The sequence below is a fragment of the Schistocerca americana genome, chromosome 1, assembly GCF_021461395.2.
Source record: "Schistocerca americana isolate TAMUIC-IGC-003095 chromosome 1, iqSchAmer2.1, whole genome shotgun sequence".
In the NCBI taxonomy this organism is placed as follows: Eukaryota; Metazoa; Arthropoda; class Insecta; order Orthoptera; family Acrididae; genus Schistocerca; species Schistocerca americana.
Window position 1 is genome coordinate 139,725,418 of NC_060119.1, and position 24,462 is coordinate 139,749,879.

Consider the following 24,462-nt stretch of genomic DNA (forward strand, 5'->3'; position numbering starts at 1 on the left):
TAAATCAATTTGGAAACGTCTGATCCTGTAAAATATGTGACAGTCTGATTAGACCAATTTCTGTGCAAATAGTGCAGAAAAGACTTTTTCTAAAAGAAAGCTTCACAGATGTTAAAACCCCTTAGTATTGCTAAGCCATTTGTCCAGAACCCACAATATCCTTTCTTCCAGGAGTACTCGCCCTGCAAGATATGCAGAAGAACTGCTGTGAAGATAACTGAAGAACTACTAATGGGGAAGAAAGGCTGTGAGGGTGGTTTGTGAGCCCTGTCTAGATAGCGGAGTCAGTAGAGCACTTGCAGTAGGCAAAAGATTCCAGGCATGTGTCCTGGTCTGGCACACAGTTTTAATTTTCCAGGTAGTTTCAAATCGGCACACATTCCGCTACGAAATGAAAATTCCTTCTGCATTGATGTTAATTTCATCTTAATGAAATGCAGCTGATGGAACCAATGTTTTTGGGGATCTGTTTATAATCTTAAGGCTGTCGGATTATCGCCATTGAAATTTCAGTGATTTGATTCAGTAGGTAAACAAAAAAAAAAAAAGGCTTTATAGGGCGAAAGATGCATAAGGTTGAAGATGATATTATAAAGGAAATTGCAGCAGTTGCAGACTTGATCCTGGTGAAATGGAGAAACCTAAAGCAGAATAACTCAGAGCTGGTACTTTAAAAAGACCAAGGGAGAATTTTTTGTTTAAATAAAGTGACAAAAGCAACAAATAATTGAAGGGAAAAAAAGGAATCTTGGCATATGCGATAAGCAAGCATGGAAAGAAACTTCTCAATAAAGTAAGGTAAAAACTTATAGAATTTTTTGTAGATGTAATACTTTAGTAATTTAGTCAAATTGATCCAGGCAAAAAAGGACTGTTAATTCAAATAGGTGCAAAAAAGCTGAGATGCAAATGTATCTTTACTGTGTACAGTGAAATAAATGTTTGCTGATTATCGAAACTGAAATGGACATGGACTTAGATTTCCAACATTTTGTAGATTTCCAACATTTTGTGAATTATGTCCAAAGTGGTGTTACTGTATTTGTGGGAGATTCACACAAAGCTTGTGTGTGACAATACATGAGAATGAAAAACTAATGTTGACACACAGCCCAGTAAAAGAAGATTAAATGATGTTGCTTAAAAAGTCATCTGTAGTTTGTAATAAGAAAGCTATAAATCAGTCACAGATAGAAAGTCCAGAACAGATGCTCTGAAAAAACCTGTAAGATGCATTTGGACTAGAAAAGAGTGACTTTCAAGTACAATCAATTTTAGCAATGGATTTGCACTGATTAGACACTGGAAAAATTTATTGAAGATCTAGTATCAAAATTGTGACTTTTTTGACCATAGAAGGTCTCACACTGGGCAACTTTATTATATTGATTGACTTCGCTGGTAGTTACTGCTTAATTGTTAAAGATGTGGTTGAAGGATCTTATTGGAAGAATTGCAAAGCACCACTTAACCCATTTTTTTGTTTACTACAAATATAATGGAAGATTAAAAAGTATCAGCTGCATCATAATCTGTGATAACCTACAGCATGATACGGATGCAGTGCACATGCTTTGGATGACCTGATAAAGTTACTCAAATGCACTGATACCCAAATAGAGCCTATTCTCTATTTTAATGATACTTCTGCTAACCATTCAAAAATTTTAAGAACTTTAGCAATTGTTTCTATCATGGAAGAGATTTTAATGTCAGTGCCGAATGGAACTTTCGAGGGGGGGGGGGGGGGGGACATGGCAAATCATCTTGTTGTCTAATTAGAAGTAGAGTTGAACATTAAGAAGCACAAAGTAACCTTCAAAGTCAGATAAAAAATATTTACTTTATTTACTTTATTATTGCAAAGAAAATTTACAGCTAATGGAATTTCTTTTTATAAGAAAAGAACGACATTTCAAGAAATAGACGAACTGATTGCAAAGCCTCACTCCTTCAGAATGTACGAGGAAGTAAGGCAGGCAGCAAGGATTTACAACAGGAAAAGTAGAGAAAGTAGGCTCCTCATAAACAAAGATGGGAACTTCCTACTGTGTGAGACAAAGGAACAGATCGAAAACCAGTTTGCCAGCCGGTGTGGCCGAGCGGTTCTAGGCGCTTCAGTCTGGAACCGCGCGACCGCTACGGTCGCAGGTTCGAATCCTGCCTCGGGCATAGATGTGTGTGATGCCCTTAGGTTAGTTAGGTTTAAGTAGTTCTAAGTTCTAGGAAACTGATGACCTCAGATGTTAAGTCCCATTGTGCTCAGAGCCATTTGAACCATTTTTTGAAAACCAATTCAGTGACAACAGGTTATCATGGTGTCTATGAGGGTGACGATATGGTTATAGCAAGAGCAGAAGTAGAGCATGCCATAACAATATTGATAATGGGAAGGATTAAGGGTCTGACAAATTGGATGTTGAAGTACAAAAGCTGTTCAAGGATGAACTCACTCTTTCCATACCGGTTGGTTTATTCAGTAGTATCTTTCGAAGCAGAATTATACCATGTGACCAGTCCATTTCACAAAAAGCCCAATACAGAATGTTGCTGTGACTCCAGAATGATGAGCTTAGTGAGTAATGCGCTCAAGTTATTCCTTGAAATACAGCAATTGAAAATATACCGTACATGTGAGGAGAGCACTGGAGACTCAATTTGTTGTCAAAAGTGGTTTCAGGACTCAGGAGATATTGCTCAGTTACCAAGTATTGATTCAGCAATGTCGTCATGTTTATGTTGTGTATGCTTGTTTTTAACAATCGTGAAAAAGCTGTTAACACTTTTCAACATGGCAAACAGATGGATATCTTAGATGAACTGGGGCCGGATGGTTGTTACATCCGATTGATTGGAAGTCTGTACTGGAATCAAAATACTGGTATCCATGTCAATGGTCAACTGTCTGAATAATATTAATTATCAAAGGAGTTTGCCAGAACTGCTTAATCTCCCCATTACATTTCAATATATATTCTGAAAAAATTGTTCAAGATAATCTTGATAGAAATTATCAGTGACTGGTGTTTAACAGAGTTGTTATCATTGACAGATATGCTGATGATACTGTCTTACTTGCAACTAGGCTGGAAGATCTACAAGAACCACTAAACACTGTCACTGAAGAGAACAACATGTTAGCGCTGTGTTAAAATCTCAAGAAGATCAAATGGATGGTTGGCACCTGAAACTGAGATGAAATTCAGGGTAATCTTGCACTTGGTAATGATAAGATTGGAAAGTTTCTTTCCAGAAACTGAAGAAAGTTCTGATTAAATGCTGTGTGTCCAGTATCCTACTCAATGAAGCTGAGTCATGGACACCTGCCACAATAACTAAGAAATTGAAAGCATTTGAAATGTGGACATATTAAAGAATGTTAACCCTCCAGCAGTGGATGATGCAAACATATGCATTCAGCTCTTTCTGTACAATTTTATAGACTCCACTGTTATATCATACCATACATAATTTCCTTTCTATACACACGTCGGGAGTTAGTTTTCCTGACAGTTACTTTTTTGTTGCTCTGGAACATCGTAGGCTGCTATTTTCCCATCAAATTTTTTTCTGTTGCTCTGGAACATGGGAGGTTGCTATTTTCCCTTCTGAAACATTGGTAGTTACATTTTACATGTTCTCCAGTCCCTCTCAATACTTACACATATCTTCTCATGCCAAAAAATTTGTAAACCATATTGCTGAGCTTATTTATGGAACCTTGATTCAAGATACACAATACTCAGAAAAATTATAAATAAATTTATTCTTTTTTTATAATATCAGATGCTATTTTCACAGTCCCTGCATTACCTATGAAAAATGTCAATTACAAATTGACTCTAAATTAAGTTCTTGATTTTCTTCTTACATTCCTTTAATTCTTTCCTTATTACTATTCTAATTATGAAGTAAATGCTCCGGGATTAGGTACGGGAAAAACTTCCACAGTTAGTTGGTTAAGGATACTATGGATAGTATTCAGTGCTTTCACGAGAAAATAAATACATTGGCCTTATAATGAGCAACAACAAATACAGCCTGTTGCAGCTTATACTTCAGAGAAAGAGTTATGGCAGACGTGGTCCAGATTATCCTAACTAAAGAACTGAATTTGGTGGTTTGAATTGAGCACAAAATCACTGTGCAGAAAAGCTATTGACAAACAGCAGAGCATGCAGTGATCACCAATGTTCTCGGAGGATGAGGGGTGTACAGAAGAAGAAGAAGAATGAAGTCTTTGAAATACCAAATGTTGACCAGGGAAAGCTCTTTGAAATTGATGTACCATGTTGGTTAGAAAGCATCATCAGCATCTTCTGACAGTAGATGAAACATGAATTCATATCACCAGTGTGTTGAAAGATAATATATCCTTTGTGAGCAATGTTTATCACTGTGTCAGAGCAACATACAAATATGTTGAGATTACTGAATGCTGACCTAGGCAGTACATTGCTTGTGTATATTTATTTAAAAATGCAAGCCAGATTTTTGCACCTTAACTGAAACAAAACCAAAGTGAAAACAGCTATTTCTGATACACTTAAAAGGTCTCTTTTTTTTTTTTTTCAGTGGTGTAAACTTGGCATAAGTGCATCCAGCTTCTTTAGGTACAGTGTGTATGAATTTCATAAAAAAGAATAATGGAAAGTTCTGGATAAGAAAAGTATATAAAGTAGGGGAACAGCAAACATGTGTAAAAGACTGATGTTTGGAGTGTAGGAACACGGAACATAGTATACGTCGGACCCGCGTGTCACCACTGTCAGTGATTGCAGACCGAGCGCCACCACACGGCAGGTCTAGAGAGACGTACTAACACTCGCTCCAGTTGTACAGCCGACTTTGCTAGCAGTGCTACTCTGACAAATACGCTCTCATTTGCCGAGACGATAGCTAGCATAGCCTTCAGCTACGTCATTTGCTACGACCTAGCAAGGCGCCGTATTCAATTGATATTTATTGTGTGAAGCATGTATCAACAAGAGCGATGTTCTACAATTATGGATTAAAGTTAAGTATTACAGCAACTGCGTCCGTTTTTCTAAGTTCTCATTTCCGTGTAATGTTACAGACCTCGTGCCAGCCTGAGTGAGCTTAAAAGCGTGCATTTCGGCTGCCTCTAGCGACACGGTGTTGGCTCTTCTGCCAACACTTTACAATCATTAGTTTCATGCATCACACCCTCAGCACAGCAAATGGATCTACTTAGAAAATTTGTGTATTGATAGGGTGTTTTCCCTCAAAGTTCCCATTTTCAGATATTTCTAGCTTCCTCTTTGTTGTGAAGTATTTCCTTACCAATCTCGACAACATTGTTTTTGTTTATGTTCATATCTGCAGCAGCTTATTTTTGCTCACTTTGTTAATAGACTTCCACACACAAAGTATTTCTCTCCAATGACCTAACGCTCCTCCCACCGAGAGAACAATCTCATACATTTCCATTTGTAACAATAAATTTGCTTTTGTCAGGGTTTAGTATGATATACAAAAAACAGTAACAACGGAAAGTAGTAACTACTGCTACCTTAAGAAATAAAAAACAAAAGCACTGTGTGCAGCAGAGAACCATACAGGATAATAAGTTGTGTAAAGCCTAGTGCAAGTGGGAAATGTTTTAATGATGATTATGAGGATTTGGCAAACACTGTTGTTTGCTGGAGCTCCAGGTCTCATGAGGTTCACTGAGTGTGTACTGTGCCACCCACGTGAGCCTCACCCAGTACTTTTTACGCAGCCGTGAAGGCTAAAATAATTTTGAACTGAGTATAAATGTCATGACGATGTTAATACGGTTAAAACTGTAACCCACAATGCTGCTTCTGCTGCATTATGAAAGGAATAGGTTGCTACTCACTATATAGTGGAATTCCAGCACTAGACAGCCTTTTATTCCTCCAATGCATCCACAGTCCTTCTACGTCCCTCCTTTTCCACCGCGCCCGCCCTACACCCTCTGTCTTACCTCCTGACTGCACCTAACTGCCATAGCTCTTTCTACCTCATCCCTGTGTGCTTTCACAAGAAGCTGTTTACTGTCCCCCACCCCTACCTTGCTATCCCTCCAGCCTCCTCCTTACTCGCACCACTCAGATTGCATCTCCCATCATGCATAGTAGTTCGCAGTCTGACCTCAGCAGCCAGAGGCATGGTCGTGTGTGTGGGGGGGTTGCAATTTTGTGTGTGTGTGTGTGTGTGTGTGTGTGTGTGTGTGTGTGTGTGTGTGTGCGTGTGCGTGTGTGTGTGTGTGCGCGTGTCTAATTCAGAAGAAGGGGCTTTTTGGGCGAAAGCTTGTGTGTTTAGCAGTCTTTTTATTGTGTCTATCTGTGACTCAGCATTTCCACTATATGGCGAGTAGCAATCTGTCCTTTTCATAATATTGTCATTACCCCATTCTGGATTTTCTATTGTTTGTCTTTAGGAGGTGTGTATAATTTAATGTATAGTAACATAATTTATGGTTTCAGTTTAGGCTGGCTGCGGCTCTTGCATCACTGCCTGTGTCTGCCGATGATAGGCTCACCCTTGGCACGCGGAGTGGTTGCATCTGCTGCAGAAGTGGAGGGGCTGCCTGAAGCTTGTTGTGGCTTGCTCCTGGTGCCGGCACCTGCACCTTCTCTCTTCACACCCAGCCTGGAGAGGGTTCTGATCCGGTTAGGTCTTCACTCTCGTGACCTAGGCCTGAAGCAGATCAACACCCTGCTCCGGAATGGGGCAGCAGCTTTTTTGCAAGGTCAGTTTATTAAACAAATTGTATAAAAAAAAATCACTGGAGAAAACTTTAAAATTACAAGGAAACAAATGGCAGGTCAGTACCTGTCAGGATGCAACATACCAGTATTGATGGAGACACATTTAAAAGTGAGAAAACTGTTTCTAGCTTTCGCAACTCTTAGTTGTCTCTTCAGTTAAAAAAATAGGAATAAGTCTGAGGAGGAAAACAAAGTTGCTGAGATGCCCATTTGAGTCAGGCCCACTTGTGAGAATGAGCGGAGGAAAAGATGGGAGGACAGAAATCAAAGTAAAAGATCAAAGATATTACATTAGTAAGTAATGTGCCAGTTTCATTCCAGATATGATATCGCAAACTGAAAGTAATTGTGGATTGAGCTGAAGAGAAATTAGAAGTGGAATAAATAGTGAAATTAAGCAATCCGAGGAGTTAAATGAATTCAGTAGGGGCTTGTAAACTTGCTACCATGTGATGACCAGAGAGGTTGTTCTGGGAATTCTTTTGCCCTCCTTACCAAGGTGTCCCTCCCTTCTGTCTACTTTCCAAAATTCACAAAAATCGTCCATGTTGTCCCATTATAGCAGGCTTCAAAACCCCTTCCAAAGGTATATTAGCACTAGTAGAGAAATATTTCCGACTCGTCAAACATATAAAAGCCTTTCTCACTATTTTCGTAACACGTAACTGATGCAAATCTATCTGCATCCTATACAGGCTGTGGTATCATACATAGTCAACCACAAGGAAGAAAACCAGCAGAGGACATAACTGATTCCAATTTCTAGCCATACACTGCCCCCCACCTCCCCTCCAAATGCCACACCAGCAATTACAGTAACAAACAATGGACAAAGAGTTCCAGATTAATCTAGTTTAAGACTGTTTCTTTTTAAGTAACATTTCTCTGTATGTATGTATAAACACCTGAAGATGAACAGAACATGTTTGAAACCCGTTGTATTATGTTAGGTTAAACATAAAAAGTGGCTGGTAGCAGAAATTAGAAATAATAACCATTAAAACATACTTCCATTCTACGGGGAAGATACCACACACACCTAGGACTCACAAATCTGTTCCCTCCCCTCACCCATCAGGAGCCCACCATGTCACTATTGGTGAGATCTCATTCTATGACTAATCCACTTTCTGCAACAGCTTGACTCCTTTTCCTGACTCATTTGCATGGTCATACTCCACATTGGAAGCCAAACTTCCTTTATGTTGACCCTTACTTCATTGAAACTCGCATTCACCTTAGTTCTTATAAAAGCAACCAACAAGTAGGCACAGGAAGAAATCATTTTATTTTTTAACTGATTGAGTGTTATTTTTTGTCCAGTTGTGTGTGTTATTAATGCAAATTTCAGTGTTATTTTCTGATGGTTTAATATTTTTAAATTGTGTTCTTTATTTTCATTGTACTGCATTTGTTTTAAGTATTTCGTTGAAAATGAAGGTATACCTGTCAATTATATTACACCTTTTGACATCACAAATCTCGTTTATGTTAATACTTCCGCGAGTGATGGTACTGCAAGGTTCGCAGGAGAGCTTCTGTAAAGTTTGGAAGGTAGGAGACGAGTTACTGGCAGAATTGAAGCTGTGAGGACTGGTTGTGAGTCGTGCTTGGGTAGCTCAGTTGGTAGAGCACATGCCCACGAAAGGCAAAGGTCCCAAGTTCGAGTCTCGGTCCAGCACACAGTTTTAATCTGTCAGGGAGTTTCATATCAGTGCACACTCTGCTGCAGAGTCAAAATCTCATTCTTTTTTAGTTCTTCTGTCTGTTTTGAGTGTTGTCATATGCTGCCCTACCAGTCTATTGTTCAACATTGTTGTTATATTGTGAGACAGTTCATCTAATTGATTGAGCTGTTTCAGTGTATCCAAAATCTCACTTAACATTTTTGTATTCATACTCATAGTGATAGGCATATACTACAATGTTGAGATTATGCACTCAATAATGCTAACTATTTTGAATAAATGTTGTATCCCTTTAAACAAGAATGTAATACTGCCAGTAAACATACCGTATTTACTCGAGTCTAAGCCGCACTCGAATCTAAGCTGCACCTGAAAAATGAGACTCGAAATCAAGGAAAAAAAATTTCCCGACTCTAAGCCGCACCTGAAATTTGAGACTCGAAATTCAAGGGGAGAGAAAAGTTTTAGGCCACATCTCCAAATCGAAACGAAGTTGATCCACTGTAATATGAGACAATTTAGGTCGAATGAATGACTATACAGCTACAGTAGTTTGGTTCGAGTCGTAAGCTTAGCAGTTAAGCTTTACCAGGTAGCCATTGCTATGCGTCAGGCGCTCCGTATGTATTTATACGGGTACCCTTCCTTTTTCACGTGCTTCATCTGGTTTGAATTGATTGCTTATTTTTCTTTGATCTGATAAGCGCAGTTTTCTTTGTTATAGGTGTTTACGTCACTCTACGCTGAAAATGCATTACTGTACTGTGTCATGTATTGTTTGTCGTACGCTGATACTGCGTGTTTACGGCCTGTCGCTGATCGCGGCATGGCTTGCGTTTGTGCGCGCTACCGCCGCTTAAAAAAAAAAAGAGAGAGAGAGAGAGGAATCGTCTCATTAGCGAAACAATGGCAAGAAACTGCTACTTGTTGTTACTTACACTGCTGCTTTCTATGATAATGATCAGCAAGAACCAAATAATAGACTGCGTATGATAGATGATGTTCTGAACGAGAGTTTAGCGAATATTTTTCTCCGTTTTAAAATCTTTGCAGGCGCCTCTTTAGTACATTACATTCTGCACAGAAATTAGTCATCTTAGATTTAAAAATCTAGTCAATTGCCTCGCTTCATTTCTGACTGTATCACTGTTTAGCATAAGAATAATAGGAATATAAACATGACATGATATGTATATTCTTCCAAGTTTGCTGTTGTCTCACTCTAGTTTTGTGGTTTATTACGCAGACAGGATTTAAATGAGATAGCAGCAAACATGAAACAATACATGGCAAAATGTTTATATTCGTATTATTCTTATGGTGACGAGAATACTGCATGTGATTCACAATTTATAAAAGTTCCTATTAGCAACCATCTCTTCTCACAGATAGGAAAAAAATTCAGAACGTAGAGTTGGCCATATTGACAAACATTCTAAACATTCTTGCCAGTCGGGTTTTCGTAGTACATTGAAATGCTGCTACATTCGAAGATGAACAATACGGAATTTGTATTTACTTCATTGGATAATGTATGAAAGTGCAGTGGTCAAAACTCGGCGCGGAGGAAAAAAGCTTGTCTTCCACCTTTTTTTAAATTACTGACGCAGAGGTTTTGGCGCCAGTATTTATGTTTGTGCCTACAAAGCATGCCTGTGTAGCGCTACATATATTCGACGGCAGAACTAAGTTGTGGCGGCACCCACCGACATTTTTAAGAACTTACGCTTGCTTTGCACTCGATTCTAAGCCGCAGGCAGTTTTTTGGATTACAAAAACCGGAAAAAAAGTGCGGCTTAGATTCGAGTAAATACGGTAGTCACAATGTGAAGCAGTGCACACAGCTGTCAACTGTACATGGTGCAACTCCCCTAGTTTGTTGTATATTGTGCAGCAACACGAAACCCATGCCTTCTTGTGTGTGTGATGCGACGCAACGCCTGCATCAGATGTCTCATAGCTGTAGTCCGTGCTGTTGGTGCACTTAACCACCCTGCCGACAGACTGTGAGTTGATGGAGTGCTGCCACCAGGAACTGTTCTCAGTCTTGTAAATGTTGAAACCATTCGCGGACTTCCATTTAAATGACTTATTAAATCTTAGAGTCAGTGCTGAGCCAGTATTGACATATAATAACCACTTTTAATGTTGAATGGTTACTCTCTCCAACAGATCTTCTTTGCTCTGTTTATTTTACTGTTATCTAATTATCTGGTTATCACAAAGTAATATCTTCCTCACCTATTGTGATAACATATTTCAGGTACGTCTCTTCTCTTTAACCCTGTTTACTGTTGTTGCCCATAGAAATGTTGTATTTCCTGATGATTTTGTGGTGAAATTCGACTTTGCATCACCACAGCCTTATCACAGTGCCTTTTTCTTTCATTTTGTGGTCACCACACAAAATGTTTTCACTGGTATTCACTACTGGAGAGTACTTAATTAGGATACTGAGATCTGTCGGTCTCTCTTCATAATTACCTTTTTCTTAATCTTTTCTTTATGCACTTGTGTCACTCCTCGAAGTTGTGGTCCTTCTATGCAGTGCCACTTGTATTGAGCTTCTTCACCCTCTACATGAAAGCAATCTGATAATCGAAGATTATGTTGGCTACCCATTAGCTGCAAAATTACGTAACCAGTTCTTTTCAGAATGCTTCTGTGTTTAACAGTGTTCATAACATTTTCACCATATCAATTAAACATTCACAGTTAAGCCCTTAATAATAAAACTCATCAATAGACAGATTGTTAGTATCCCAAAGTTAAGAATTAATTAATTAAGCAATTCCATACAGTCTTCTTTTGATTTTCTTTTCGGAAAAACAGCCATTGTTACCCTGACCTCTTCTTCTTTGATGTCCATAGCACCCCCAAGTGACAACGTCAGCGTGTAAATGATTCCTTCCCACCAGTAAAACACTCACCTACAGTCATTCCTTGTGGCTATAAAGTACTTACATTTGCATTTCATATCTGCGCATGAACAAAAAAACTGTGTGCACAGTATGCCGTCTTCCCTGTACCACTACCACCATAAATTAAGGTTTTTGTATGACCATCTTTCATCTGCACAGTAAAAAGGAAATAGGAAATGGTACTACCTTGAATAGAAACACATACCACCACGCCCTTCAGAATATTTGCACTGAAGAAACCTACCATTCCAGGCTCTTTAGCATGTCGTCATTAATAAAGTTGATCATTATTGACCTTCTTTTGAAACAAGAACCTACTGCTGTGAACACACACGAACGCTGTAAGAGTTAGCAGCCTAGTTTGGGTGCAACCCAATGCATTTCACTTTTCCTTCACCTCTGCCTGAAGTATATTACTTCATATTTTTCAATAGTTTGCTAGTTTCAGCCTTAAAAATGCCTTTTCCCATAAAAATGAATCCATCTTCAAATCATTTTAACTTTGAATGGATGTAACAATTTTATCCACTGATGACTCAATATTATTTTTGTATTTACCAAAACTCTTTCTGTAGGAATTCGTTCTGAAGACATTGCATTTTGGAGAGATCTCTAATTCTGCGTCGGTTACACTGTATAATTTTGTAAGACATAAATTTAAAAACAAAAACCGACAAATATGACACTACAGCATCAAAAGCAAGCAAAATAACATGGCACTTGCTTGGTTCACTTCAGCCGACTCTTAGCAGCACAGGACACATGATGTCCCTCAGAAATGTTTTGGTAGTAGAACAGAATATTTACTCAATATTATTTTGTGAAATTAAGTCTATGGCGAGCCTGATCTGTACCACTGCCCAGTGGCTGAAAGAGGAAAACAATGAGGTACCATGTTGATCTAAGTGCATGAAAAAAGTAAAGTGCCATATTTGGTGGTTTTCATATTTACATTTGTGTACTACAAAAATTTGTAGTTTAATTAGTGTACAATACTTTGAGATCTCCCCAAAACAGACTGAGCGAGGTGACTCAGTGGTTATCACACTGGACTTGCATTCGGGAGGACGACGGTTCAAACCCCATCCAGCTATCCTGATTTAGGTTTTCTGTGATGTCCGTAAATCGCTTCAGGCAAATGCAGGGATGGTTCCTGATAAAGGGCACGGCCGATTTCCTTCCTCATCCTTCCCTAATCTAAGCTTGGGCTCCGTTTCTAATGACCTTGTTGATGGGACGTTAACTACCCTGTCCACACCCACCCACTACCACCTGCTGCAGCCACACTAATGTCCTACATCATCAAAGGCAGAGGAACATGTAAAATGACACATGTTGTTTACCAACTAACATCTGTTCTTTGCATGGATTTTTGTATGAGAATGTCCACCACTAAACTGGTTAGGTACATAAATGGACAGAGAAATGGCCTTGGGCCAGCCATAGCCACTTGCTGAGCATGTTCTACAGCATAGGTGCACAGACTGCTGGGTCCTCTGTGGCCTGCCCCTCACCATTTGTTGTTCTAATTTTTTTTTCTCATTTTTGAAACTCCTCTTTCATTCCCTTCCGAAATGGAGAGGAGGAGGCCCTTATAGAACTTAGTTTGTCTGAGCCAAGTCTAGCTGGCATTGAGGCAGAAGATATCAGATAATAATTTGTTTCACAGCCCGATATTTTTGAGCATGTGTCCCTTACATAGTTACAGTAAGGGTTTTGTGGCCCACAGTACTCTCTCTCTCTCTCTCTCTCTCTCTCTCTCTCTCTCTCTCTCTGTGTGTGTGTGTGTGTGTGTGTGTGTGTGTGTGTGTGTGTTTTTCCCCCATCTCCTTCTCTACTTTCCTCTTGCTTCTTAGTTGGACTATTCACTCCATACCTCACTTCTTTACATCTCAATATATGAAGCCGACATTGTGCTTTCTAAACTACAATTTTTTTTTTTATCTGCTTCTCTTCCTGATGCTGCTCCCTTCATTTTTTTCTCCTCTGGTCTTGACAATGGCCAGGTCCCACTCGACCTAGAGTCTTCCTTCCCAACCTCACCAAACCAATACCTCATACATTAGATCACATCAGTGTTTCCCATCTCTGTAAAAATTATTATTGTAGCTATTATTCACAATTAAACTTAACACACAATCTTTCTGGATTGTTTCTTTATTAACTGATTATGATGTAATTCTGATGTTTTATTATTGAATAATGTGAAGTTTGTAGAGACCTCAAGATCAGCAATGTTTAGCTCCCATTGCAAACTGCCTGGCAGTTGGAAATGGGTCAGTTAAGAGACTTAGTGTCCTGTAGGTGCAACCATCACTGGTTGTTGTAGACAGCTATTTATTACTTGTGATGTGTTCCCATAAAACATACCATTCAAAATACCCATAAATGCAATTGAAAGTCACAAAGTAAATAAATAAGTCCATTAACCTTTATTAACTTTTATGCTAATCCTGATGTAAGTTTTGCATTGATCACATCAGTAGAACCATTTACGAGAAGTACTCTGAATGGCTTACCTCACAATGAGGCAACAAGTACTTACCAGCTGTCTTGTCTCCATGTAAGTTTACAGTTCCCTTAAACAAATTAGCAGATATGTTGTTAATACCATTTTGTGATGTAATCTGAATGAAGAGAGCCAATATTAGTCGATTACATCATCATTGATCAATCACTGCAAGAGGTTAAAACTGGCAGACATCTAAGAGTATCCAGTTGGAGCAGTTTAATGTAGATTAACTACAGAAATCCCGTTTCAGAGAAAGCAAATGCAAAACTTTGATCCATCCAATCCTGCTGTAGTGTTCAGCAGTCTGAAATTATTGACGAGTTCTGTTGGTACACTGTGTGATCAAAAGTATCCAGACACCCCCAAAAATATAAGTTTTTCATATTAGGTGCATTGTGCTGCCACCTACTGCCAGGTACTCCGTATCAGTGACCTCAGTAGTCATTAGACAACGTGAGAAAGCAGAACGGGCATTCCGCCGAACTCATGGACTTTGAACGTGGTCAGGTGATTGGGTGTCACTTGTGTTATACGTCTGTACATGAGATTTCCACACTCCTAAACATCCCTAGGTCCACTGTTTCCAATGTGATAGTGAAGTGTAAGCGTGAAGGGTTTTCACTTTTCCTTTTGTAGAAATGTTGTTCTTATTGTAGATGTCAGTAGCTAATTTGTATGCTAAATTCATTTTGTGTATTTGTGCTACCATTGGCTGCCAATATTGTGAGTTAAACTAATGATTGTTCCACTTTAACAAAACCGAGTCTTTCCGTTACGTAGCTATAAAAAAAGTTTAACAAGATGTTGTATTTGCGTAATATTTACAGAGGCTAAATGAAACAGTGGACACAAGAATTATGATCCTCCTCGTTTGTCATTTCAGACCCCATTAAGTAATTTTCTCTGAGATTACTTATAGAGAAAGTATTTCTTTTGTGGTTTGATTTTCGAACATCTCTGCTGATTCCCTCCATTATATTAAGAGTAATTGTATTAATACTAAACTTTTGCCTGCATTAGTTGTTGTAAGATTGTGGACCTGTGTTTGAGAAAAGTGGGGTATGGTGAAAGAGAACTGAAGAAGTCGTGGATGTTCATTATACTGACTTTCCTCAGCCAGTAATTGAGGTTTATATTTTTGTTTCAACATGTGCTTAAGAGGTTGTCCTTAATTTTGCAACTGAAATTTACATTCAGTTTATTTTTTACAGGGTCTCTTTCCATAAGTCACTCCTCCGCATTAAGTTCAACAGTTGTTGACTCTGTTGTGGAATTGTTGTATCAGATGTGCACAATACAAGACAGTGCAACAAAGGACAGAGTGAAGGCTTTGCTTTTGTGGTTGCAAGAAACTGCATCAGCTGCTATACAGGTATGTAGATTTTGCCCATTTTTTCAGCTTAACAATTAATTGTATCAGTGAAGAACCCTATCCCCAGAAGGCAAGATTTGTTTTACTTATGAGCGTTTTCTGAAAATTGATAGTACTAAAAGAAATTGATTTGTTTATGTCTAATATTATTTGTTTAGATTTATATTAACTAAGCAGTAACATTGTCATTAAGAGAACTCCTTTCATTGTGACTGAAGTTGGTACTGTTGATTTGATAATGTGCATAGGTATTCATATGGTTTCTCCAAATCAGAAAACTCGTGTTTCAGACTGTAGTCAGTAGTGAAGGATAGTGAATGTCAATAGTTAAATGTGCATGAAATAGTAAGCCAAGAACAGATAATGCGGAGCATTCTACAAAAAATGTACACACAGGGAGGTTGGGGGGGGGGGGGGGGGGGGATTTATAGGGGGCCTACTTCCCATAATCTGATGATGATGTCATCCTGGGCAAGGTACTTGATCACAGTATTTCGAAATGATGAGAAAGAATGTTGATCCCTAAGGTGAGTTCCATTATTACAACTTCCATCAGACAGCAGTATTTCTGTTCTGAAATACAGAAGGCATGACAATATACACTATTGTTTTTGAAAATATGACCACTATGAAGAAACAGTAAGGGTTGTAGAGGAATGATAGGATGAAGTAGTACAGTAAATTGTGATTTTCGCAATATCAAAACACGATCATAAATTGTGATGTACTCTTGTTACCCATTTTCTACCATTTGTGTAGTTTGCTCAGAAACTGCTGTGCAGTGGTCTGTAGGTTTTTGGATTATATTTCTTCTCATATTGTGTAACTTTTTGAAGATTACAGACTCTTAGACAGACAACTTATGAAGAGTAGTTAAAACAATTGATAAAATTTAATGTTTCAGAAAAAAGTAATATCTTCTAGCTACTTTCTCTGTTAAAAATAAGACTGATTGTTGAAGTATTGAAGTTGATTTACATTGGAACCTCAGTTAATGAGCACCTCCCATAATGCGCAATTCATGTAACAAGCAAAACAAATTCTTAAAAAAGATACTTGCATAACGAGTGACAACGATTTAGTATGACATCAACGCAACAGCCATGCACGCGGAGGGCGAATGTTCAACAACATGTATACCTTTCATTGTCAGCAGTGACATATGACAATGTCTTTAGTACATTCTGCAGTCTGGGGTTTAGCATTCTTTCTGCTACCATCTTAGCACAGCTTGTGATCTCACAGTTTTCTGAACTTGTATTCACACAGTGTTTTTTTTTGTGCAAAATGTAATAATCTTTGTAGAAATGCCCCCAAATTATAAAGTCGCAAAAAGACTACTATAAGAGAGAGAAAATTACCTTAGAAACGAAACGTAAAATCATTGAAAAACGAAAATGAGATGTGAGCATTGCAGATTTAGCATGCACATACACTGAAGAGCCAAAGAAACTGGTACACCTGCCTAATATAGTGTAGGGCTCCTGCGAGCATGCGGAAGTGCCACAACATGACTTAGCATGGACTTGACTAATGTCTGAAGTAGTGCTGGAGGATATTGACTCCATGAATCCTGCAGGGCTGTCCATAAATCCGTAAGAGTACGAGGGGGTGGAGATCTCTTCTGAACATCTTGTTGCAAGGCATACCAGATATGCTCAATAATGTTCATGTCTGGAGAGTTTGATGGCCAGCGGAAGTGTTTAAACTCTGAAGAATGTGCCTGAAGTGACTCTGTAGTGATTCTGAACATGTGGTGTCTTGTATTGTCCTGCCGGAATTGCCCAAGTCCGTCAGAATGCACAATGGATATGAATAGATGCAGGTGATCCAGACGGGATGCTTACATACATGTCACTTCTGAGAGTTGTATCTAGATGTATCAGGGCTCCCATATCAATCCAACTGCACATTACAGAGCCTCCACCACTTTGAACAGCCCCTTGCTGACGTGCAGGGTTAATGGATTCATGAGGTTGTCTCTATACCAGTACAAGTCCATCCACTCGATAAAATTTGAAACGATACTTGTCCGACCAGGCAACATGTTTCCAGTCATCAACAGTCCATTATTGGTGTTGATGGGCCCAGTCCAGGCATAAAGCTTTGTGTCATGCAGTCATCAAGGGTACACGAGTGGGCCTTTGACTCCTAAAGCCTGTATTGATGAGGTTTCGTTGAATGGTTCACACGCCGACTCTTGTTGATGGCCTAGAATTGAAACCTGCAGCAATCTGTGGAAGGGTTGCATTTCTGTCAAGTTAAACGATTCTCTTCAGTCCTTATTGGTCCCATTCTTGCAGGATCTTTTTCTGGCCACAGCGATGTCAGCTGGACTCCTGATATTCATGGTACACTTGTGAAATGGGCATATGGGAAAGTCCCGACTTCATCGCTATCTTGGAGATGCTGTGTTCCATTGCTTGTGCACCGACTATAACACCATGTTGAGACTCACTTAAATCTTGATAACCTGCCATTGTAGCAGCAGTAACCAATCTAACAACTGTGCCAGACATTTGTTGTCTTATATAGGTGTTGCCGACCACAGCGCTGCATTCTGCCTATTTACATATCTCTGTATTTGAATATGCATGCCTATCTTTGGCCCTTCATTGTACAGTCAGTTTCCATCAACTATTTGCACTGTCCTCAAGACCAAGGACAGGATTAAGGAGATAGCTGCTTCAAAGGGAGTGATAAGAGTAGCTATGCAATGGTTTCATATTCGGCACGATGTTGAAAGGTTGCTCCTGAGAAGAACCAGCATACACAGGTTTGCGAGGCATGGTGAAGCAGCCAGCTCCGACTCAAAGGCAGCAGAGAATTTCATCGACAACTTAAAGATGCTCATAGATTCTGAGTGTTATCTGCTGCAATGGGTTTTTAGTTGTGATGAGGTGGGTCTGTTCTGGAAAAAGATGCCAAAGGATACCTTTATAACAGCAGAGGATAATGTATTGCCCACGCACAAGCCAATGAAAGACCATCTCACACTGCTATTCTGTGCCAATGGAAGCACCGAGCAAGGTGGCGCAGTGGCTAGCACACTGGACTTGCATTCAGGAGGACGATGGTTCAATCCCACGTCCGGCCATCCTGATTTAGGTTTTCCGTGATTTCCCTAAATCGCTCCAGGCAAATGTCGGGATGGTTCCTTTGAAAGGGCACGGCCGACTTCCTTCCCTGTCCTTCCCTAATCCGATGAGACCCATTACCTCGCTGTCAGGTCTCCTCCCCCAAAAAAACCAACTCTGTGCCAGTGGAAGTGATGATTTGACAATTAAGCTACTGCTTGACAATTAAGCTACTGCTTGTTTACCATTCAGAAACTCTGCAAGCCTTCACAAAGTGTAAAGTCCAGGAGAGCAGGTTAAATGTGTCTGAGAGTTTTGGAAATACCAGTTCAAGATCATTGCCTGCATGAAGATGATCGAAAAGGGGTGGGAAGGGATTACCAAGAGAACACTCACTTCTGCGTGGAAGAAGCTTTAGCCGGAGTGCGTTGTCGAATGTGATGAATTAGTTATGTATCGTGAGTAATAAAATTCATAACATCCTATGTGTTTGAATGGGATGGATAAAAGACTACTCACCAACGGCAGCAGAACTCACACATAAAAGAGGGTTATAATTAGGCAAACTTTCGGAACCAGTGAGGGCAGAAAGGTCGAAGGGGAAGGAAGAGAGGTGAAAGAGAGAAACTGGTGTGTGGGGAAAGAATCCAGATGGCACGTGTGGTGAAACAGGCACCGAGGTCACAATTGTTATGTTGTAGAGCATGCTTGGCAATAACATGTTGCCAGCAATAACATGTTGCCAGTATACACCCTCTGCCCATGTCCATTCATTCTAATTGATAATTTGGTGGTAGTCGTGCCAATGTAAAAGGCCAAATAGTGTTTACATAACAGCTGGTGTACGACGTGTGTTGTTTCGCAGGTTGCTCTCCCTTTGATGGTATATGTTTTGCCAATGGCAGGGCTGCTATAGGTGGTGGTAGGAGGGTGCACCGGGCAAGTCTTGCAGTGGGGACAATCACAGGAATAGGAGCCATAGGGTAGGGAGATGGGTGCAGGAGGAGCACAGGGTCTGACAAGAATATTGTGGAGATTGGGAGTGCAATGAATAGCTATCCTAGGTGTAGTGGGCAAGATTTGAGACAGAATGGATCTCATTTCAAGGCATGATTTTAGGAAGTTATAGCCCTGTTGAAGTAGCTGATTAATGCATTTCAGACCAGGATAATACTGAGTTACCAGTGGCGTGCTCCAAAGTTGTTTTTTGAGGTATTAGCAGTACCAGGATTGGATGTGATGGCCCAGGAAATCTGCTTTTGAACTAGGCTGGTGGGGTAATTACGTATAGTGAAGGCTGAGGTGGGAATGGTGGTGTATTGCTGTATGTTTGCCTTGAATGCCAAGGCTCTATGGGAGGAATTGTTTGATTTGGAAAGGATTCCAACTGTCAAAATGTAGGTACTGTTGTTTGTTGGTAGGTTTAATGTGGACAGAAGTGTGTAGTTGGCCTTTAGTGAGGACGAGATCAACATCAAGGAAAGTGGCATGGGATTCAGAATAGGACCATGTGAAATTTATTCAGAGATTGCAGGAATTATAACAGGTCTGTCTCACCAAGAGTCCATTTGGTAAAGATGTTATCAATGTATTTAAACCAAAGCAGGGGCTGAAGACTTATGGATCCCAGGCAAGCCCCCTCCAAGTGACTCATGAAAAAGATTGGCAGAGGAAGGAGCCATCCTGGTTCCCATGGCTGCATCCCTGATCTGTTTGTAAGTCTGCCCCCCAAACATGAAGTAGTTGTTGGTAAGTATAAAGTTGATTAAGGTAATAGCAAAGACATCACAGGTTTGAAATCAGGTGGATGCTGATTTAGGAAATGTTCAGCAGCAGACAGACCACATACATGGGAAATGTTAGTATAGAGGAAGGTGGCATCAATGGTGACACGCAAGGTGTGTGGTGGGAGTGGGACAGGCATGGATTTCAGACGATCTAGGAAATGGTTAGTGTCTTTGATATGGGGGGGGGGGGGGGTCTTTGTATTACGGGTTTCAGGTGCTGATCAACTAAGGCATACTCTGAAGCCAGAAACTATAGGACAGCCAGGATGATTGGGTTTGTGGATCTTAGGAAGATGGTAAAAGGTGAGGGTGTGTGGTTTGGGTGGGGTGAGAAGTTCTGTGTATTGAGGTGTTAGTTCTTGTGAGGAGCCTGAGGTTTTAGGGAGGGATTGCAGGTCAGTTTGAATCCCAGGAATGGGATCTTGATGGCAGTTTGTATGTAGAGATGTCAGACAGCTGGCATAGAACTTCACTAACATACTCCTTTCAGTCAACTACTACAATGGTAGATCCTTTGTCTGCTGGGAGGATAATGATAGAGTCACTTGCTTTTAGGGAACATAGAGCCTGGAGTTCTGCAGAGGACGGGTTGTAAGGACCTGAGGAAGGGTTGTGAAGCATTGCTGGATGTGAGGAATTCTTTGAAGGCATGTAAGGGATAATTATTAGGTTGTGGTGGTGGATCAAGTTGGGATCATGATCTGCACTGTTCAAGGCAGGGTTTAGTGTCAGGCTTGCTGTTGGAAAGGTTTTGGGATTTGGTTGCAAAGTGATACTTCCAATTGATATTACGTGTGAAGGAAAGCAGGCCCTTCACCAAAGCAGCATAATCAAATGCAGGTTTAGGGCTGAAAGTGAGACCCTTGGATAATACAGATAATTCAAGAGGGGAGAATGCTTTAGATGAGAAGTTAAGAACACTGTACTTGATCCACCACCACTATCCAAAAATCACACCTTCCAAGCCCTCCAAGAATTCCTGGTAACTCATCTGTTCGACAGTGATAGACCATATACTTCCTTGTGAATGTTGTCGTATGCACACACAGTGAAACATACCTGCAGCTGCAATATGCTCATCTAAATATGCATTGGGGGTGCTTATTGGCAGAAAAGCATCTTTCCAAATGAGTTTTCATTGATTGTTTTCTACCATGATGATAGTAGAATCTCTGCTTTATGCTGTAGTGGGAAATACTGCTTCCCAGTGTGCATTGTACAGTCCTCTACGTGAGGAATGGTGTACTACCAGCAGTGATTACTCCATTAGGGAATATTTTGAGCATGAAGTCATACCCTTCCTGATGTGTATTCATATTTCCACAGGACAACATTCGTCCACATATTGCAAAGAAGGATTATAACAATTACCTGTCCCTGATATTCACATGTGCAATTCTATTTATAAAGAAAAATTTGTAGAAGTTTGTACAGGGTGGTAAAATATAATAACAAATATATTTTGTAAGTGTGCAGTTTAGTATTACATTCGAGTGTACACAAAGTAGCTCCATTTTCCTTCATGGTGACTTCAAAATTTACTTATCAGTTTGAGATATCAACATGCTGAAAAGTCCCTTGCTGGCTTAATGTGTTTCTTTAAAAGGTAGAATATCTTACACAGCAAACTCGAGTCTCCGTTTCGTTGACAAGGCCTTATTTTCTGTAGTAAAAATCAGAAATGGAAGGACCTTCCAATGCAGAGCATGTATAAGACCCAAGGAAAAAGCTGCTAAAAGATAAACAGAGAACATTGTGTCACATATTGTGTAAATATAAAATTATGAAGTGGATAGATTGCTACTCACCATAAAGTGGATATATTGGGTCATGGACAGGCACAACAAAAAGCTAATAAACACACAGTTTCAGTCAGAAGACCTTCAGTCAAAATAGACAACATATTCACACAAATGCAGCTCATAGACACGTGACCATAGTCTCTGACTGCTGGGGCCAGACAGTGAACAACTGCACCTGATGGGAGTAGCAATGTGGGCTGTGGGGGTAAGAAGGAGATTGGGGTGGGGAGGTGGTAGGGGAACAGGAGGGGAGAGCAGGGTATGGGTGAGGGACAGAAAAGTGCTGTTTATGGGAATATACAGGGCTGAGGTGGAGAGAAGGTAGGGTAGCTAATACAGTAGGGAGGTTAGGGAGGGGTGGGGGGGGAGACAAGTAAAAGACTGTGGGTGCTCATGTGGAATAGAAGGCTGTGGAGTGGGAGCAGGGGAGGGGATAGGTGGCTGAAAGACAATGGCTAATGAAGTTGAGGCCAGGAGGCAAAAAGAGTTCCCACCAGTGCAATTCAGAAAAGCTGGTGTTGATAGGAAGGATCCAGGTTGCACAGGATGTGAAGCAGTCATTAAAATGCAGAATGTTGTTTTGAGCAGTGTGCTCAGCAACTGGGTGATCCAGCCGTTCCTTGGACACAATTTGTAGGTGGCCATTCATGCAGACAGACAGCCTTTTGGTTGTCATGCCCACACAGAATGCAGCACTTTGGTTGCAGCTTAGCTTATAGATCACATGATTGGTTTCACAGGTAGTCCTGCCTTTGACGGGATAGGCGATGCTTGTGACCGGACTTAAGCAGGTGGTGGTGGGAGGATGTATGGGATAGGTCTTTCATCTAGATCTATTACAGGGATGTGAGCCATGAGGCGAAGGGTTTGGAGTAGGGGTTTCGTAGCAGTGGATGAGGGGAGTGTGTAGCTTCAGTGGACGAGGGAATACCACTGTGGGGAGGATAGTGGATAGAACATTCCTCATTTCAGGGCACGACGAGAGGTAGTCGAAGCCCTGGTGGACAATGTGATTTAGTTGCTCCAGGCCTGGGTGGTACTGAGTCACAAGGAGAAATCTTCTCTGTGGCTGGACAGTGGGGTTTGGGATGTGGTGTGTGACTGGAGAGATAAGCCACAGAACATCTGCCTCACAGCTCATATCCCTGTAATAGATCTAGATGCAAGGCATGTTCCATACATCCTCCCATCAACACCTACTCCAGTCCAGTCACAAGCATCACCTATCCCATCAAAGGCAGGGCTACCTGTGAAACAAGTCATGATCAGTAAGCTAATCTGCAACCACTGCGCTGCATTCTGCATGAGCATAACAACCAACAAGCTATCTGTCTGCATGAATGCCACCAACAAACTACGGCCAAGAAACAGCTAACCAGTCACTCGTTGACGACTCTGGGAAGCCAATAAAAGACAACCAAACAAAACCTGAAGTTTTAAATTTTATGTTTAATAAATTATTCCCACAGGAGGATAGTGCAAACATAATTTGACACAGGCATCACTCATGTAGAGAAGCAACTGAATGAGTTGAAAACAAATAAGTTGCCAGTTCCAAATAGAATCCTAATTTGGTTTTACAAAGAGTACGCTCCAACATGACCTCTTTGCTTCACATATCGTGAATCTCTCACCTGGTGGAGGTGCCTCCTGCATATAAGAAAGGTAAAATAATATACCCACATAACTACAGACCAATATCTGTAACATTGGTTTGCTGCAGAATTCTTGAACATGTTGCGAGTTTGAATATAATAAAATTGCTTGAGACAGAAAAGCTTCTGTCCTCAAATCATCATGGGTTCAGAAAGTATTGCTTATGTGAAACTCGGCATGCCGTTTTCCCCACACAATATCGTGAAAACTATGGATAAAGGGCAATGGGCAGATTCTGTATTCCTGGATTTCCAGAAATTGTTTGAAACATTGCCTCACTACAGACATTGACAAAGATGTGAGCATATGGAATAGGTTCCCAGGTGTGTGAGAGGCTCGAAAACTTCTTAAGTAATAGGACCCTGTATGTTGTCCTACACAGTGAGTATTCATCAGAGGCAGGGCTGTTATCAGGAGTGCCCCAGGGAAGTGTAATAGGATCACTATTTGTTATCTATAAACATAAATGATGTGACTGACAGGGTGAACAGCAGTTTACAACTGTTTGCTGTTGGTGCTCTGTTGTGTGGGAAGATGATGTCCTTGAGTGACTGTAGGAAGATACAAGATAACTCAGAATTTCTATTTTGCATGATGAATGGCGGCTTGCTGTAACTCTACAAAAATACAGATGAGTAGGAAAGACAATCCTTTAATGTTATAGTGCAGCATTATTATTGTACTCCATGTCAGTCACATCGACTAAATATCTAGGCATAATGTTGCAGAGCAATATGAAATAGAATGAGCATGTCAGGTTGGCAGTAGGAAAAAATGAATGCTCAAATTTTTTTGAGAATGTATTGCTTATCTGTAAAGGAGACGGTGTATAGAATGATAGAGCAGTCCATTATTGAGTACTGCTAGAATGTTACAGATCCCTACCAGT

At 40.3% G+C, this 24,462-nt stretch overlaps 1 protein-coding gene across 1 annotated transcript in view; it reads left to right on the forward strand.

Moving 5' to 3' along the window:
- LOC124607387 (baculoviral IAP repeat-containing protein 6) overlaps positions 1 to 24,462 on the forward strand; it is a 315,981-nt gene that overhangs the window by 204,645 nt on the left and 86,874 nt on the right. Inside the window, exons 43-44 of the mRNA XM_047139740.1 lie at positions 6,474 to 6,739; positions 15,091 to 15,251. Coding sequence (XP_046995696.1) covers positions 6,474 to 6,739; positions 15,091 to 15,251 — 427 coding nt within the window. The remainder of the gene's footprint in view (positions 1 to 6,473; positions 6,740 to 15,090; positions 15,252 to 24,462) is intronic.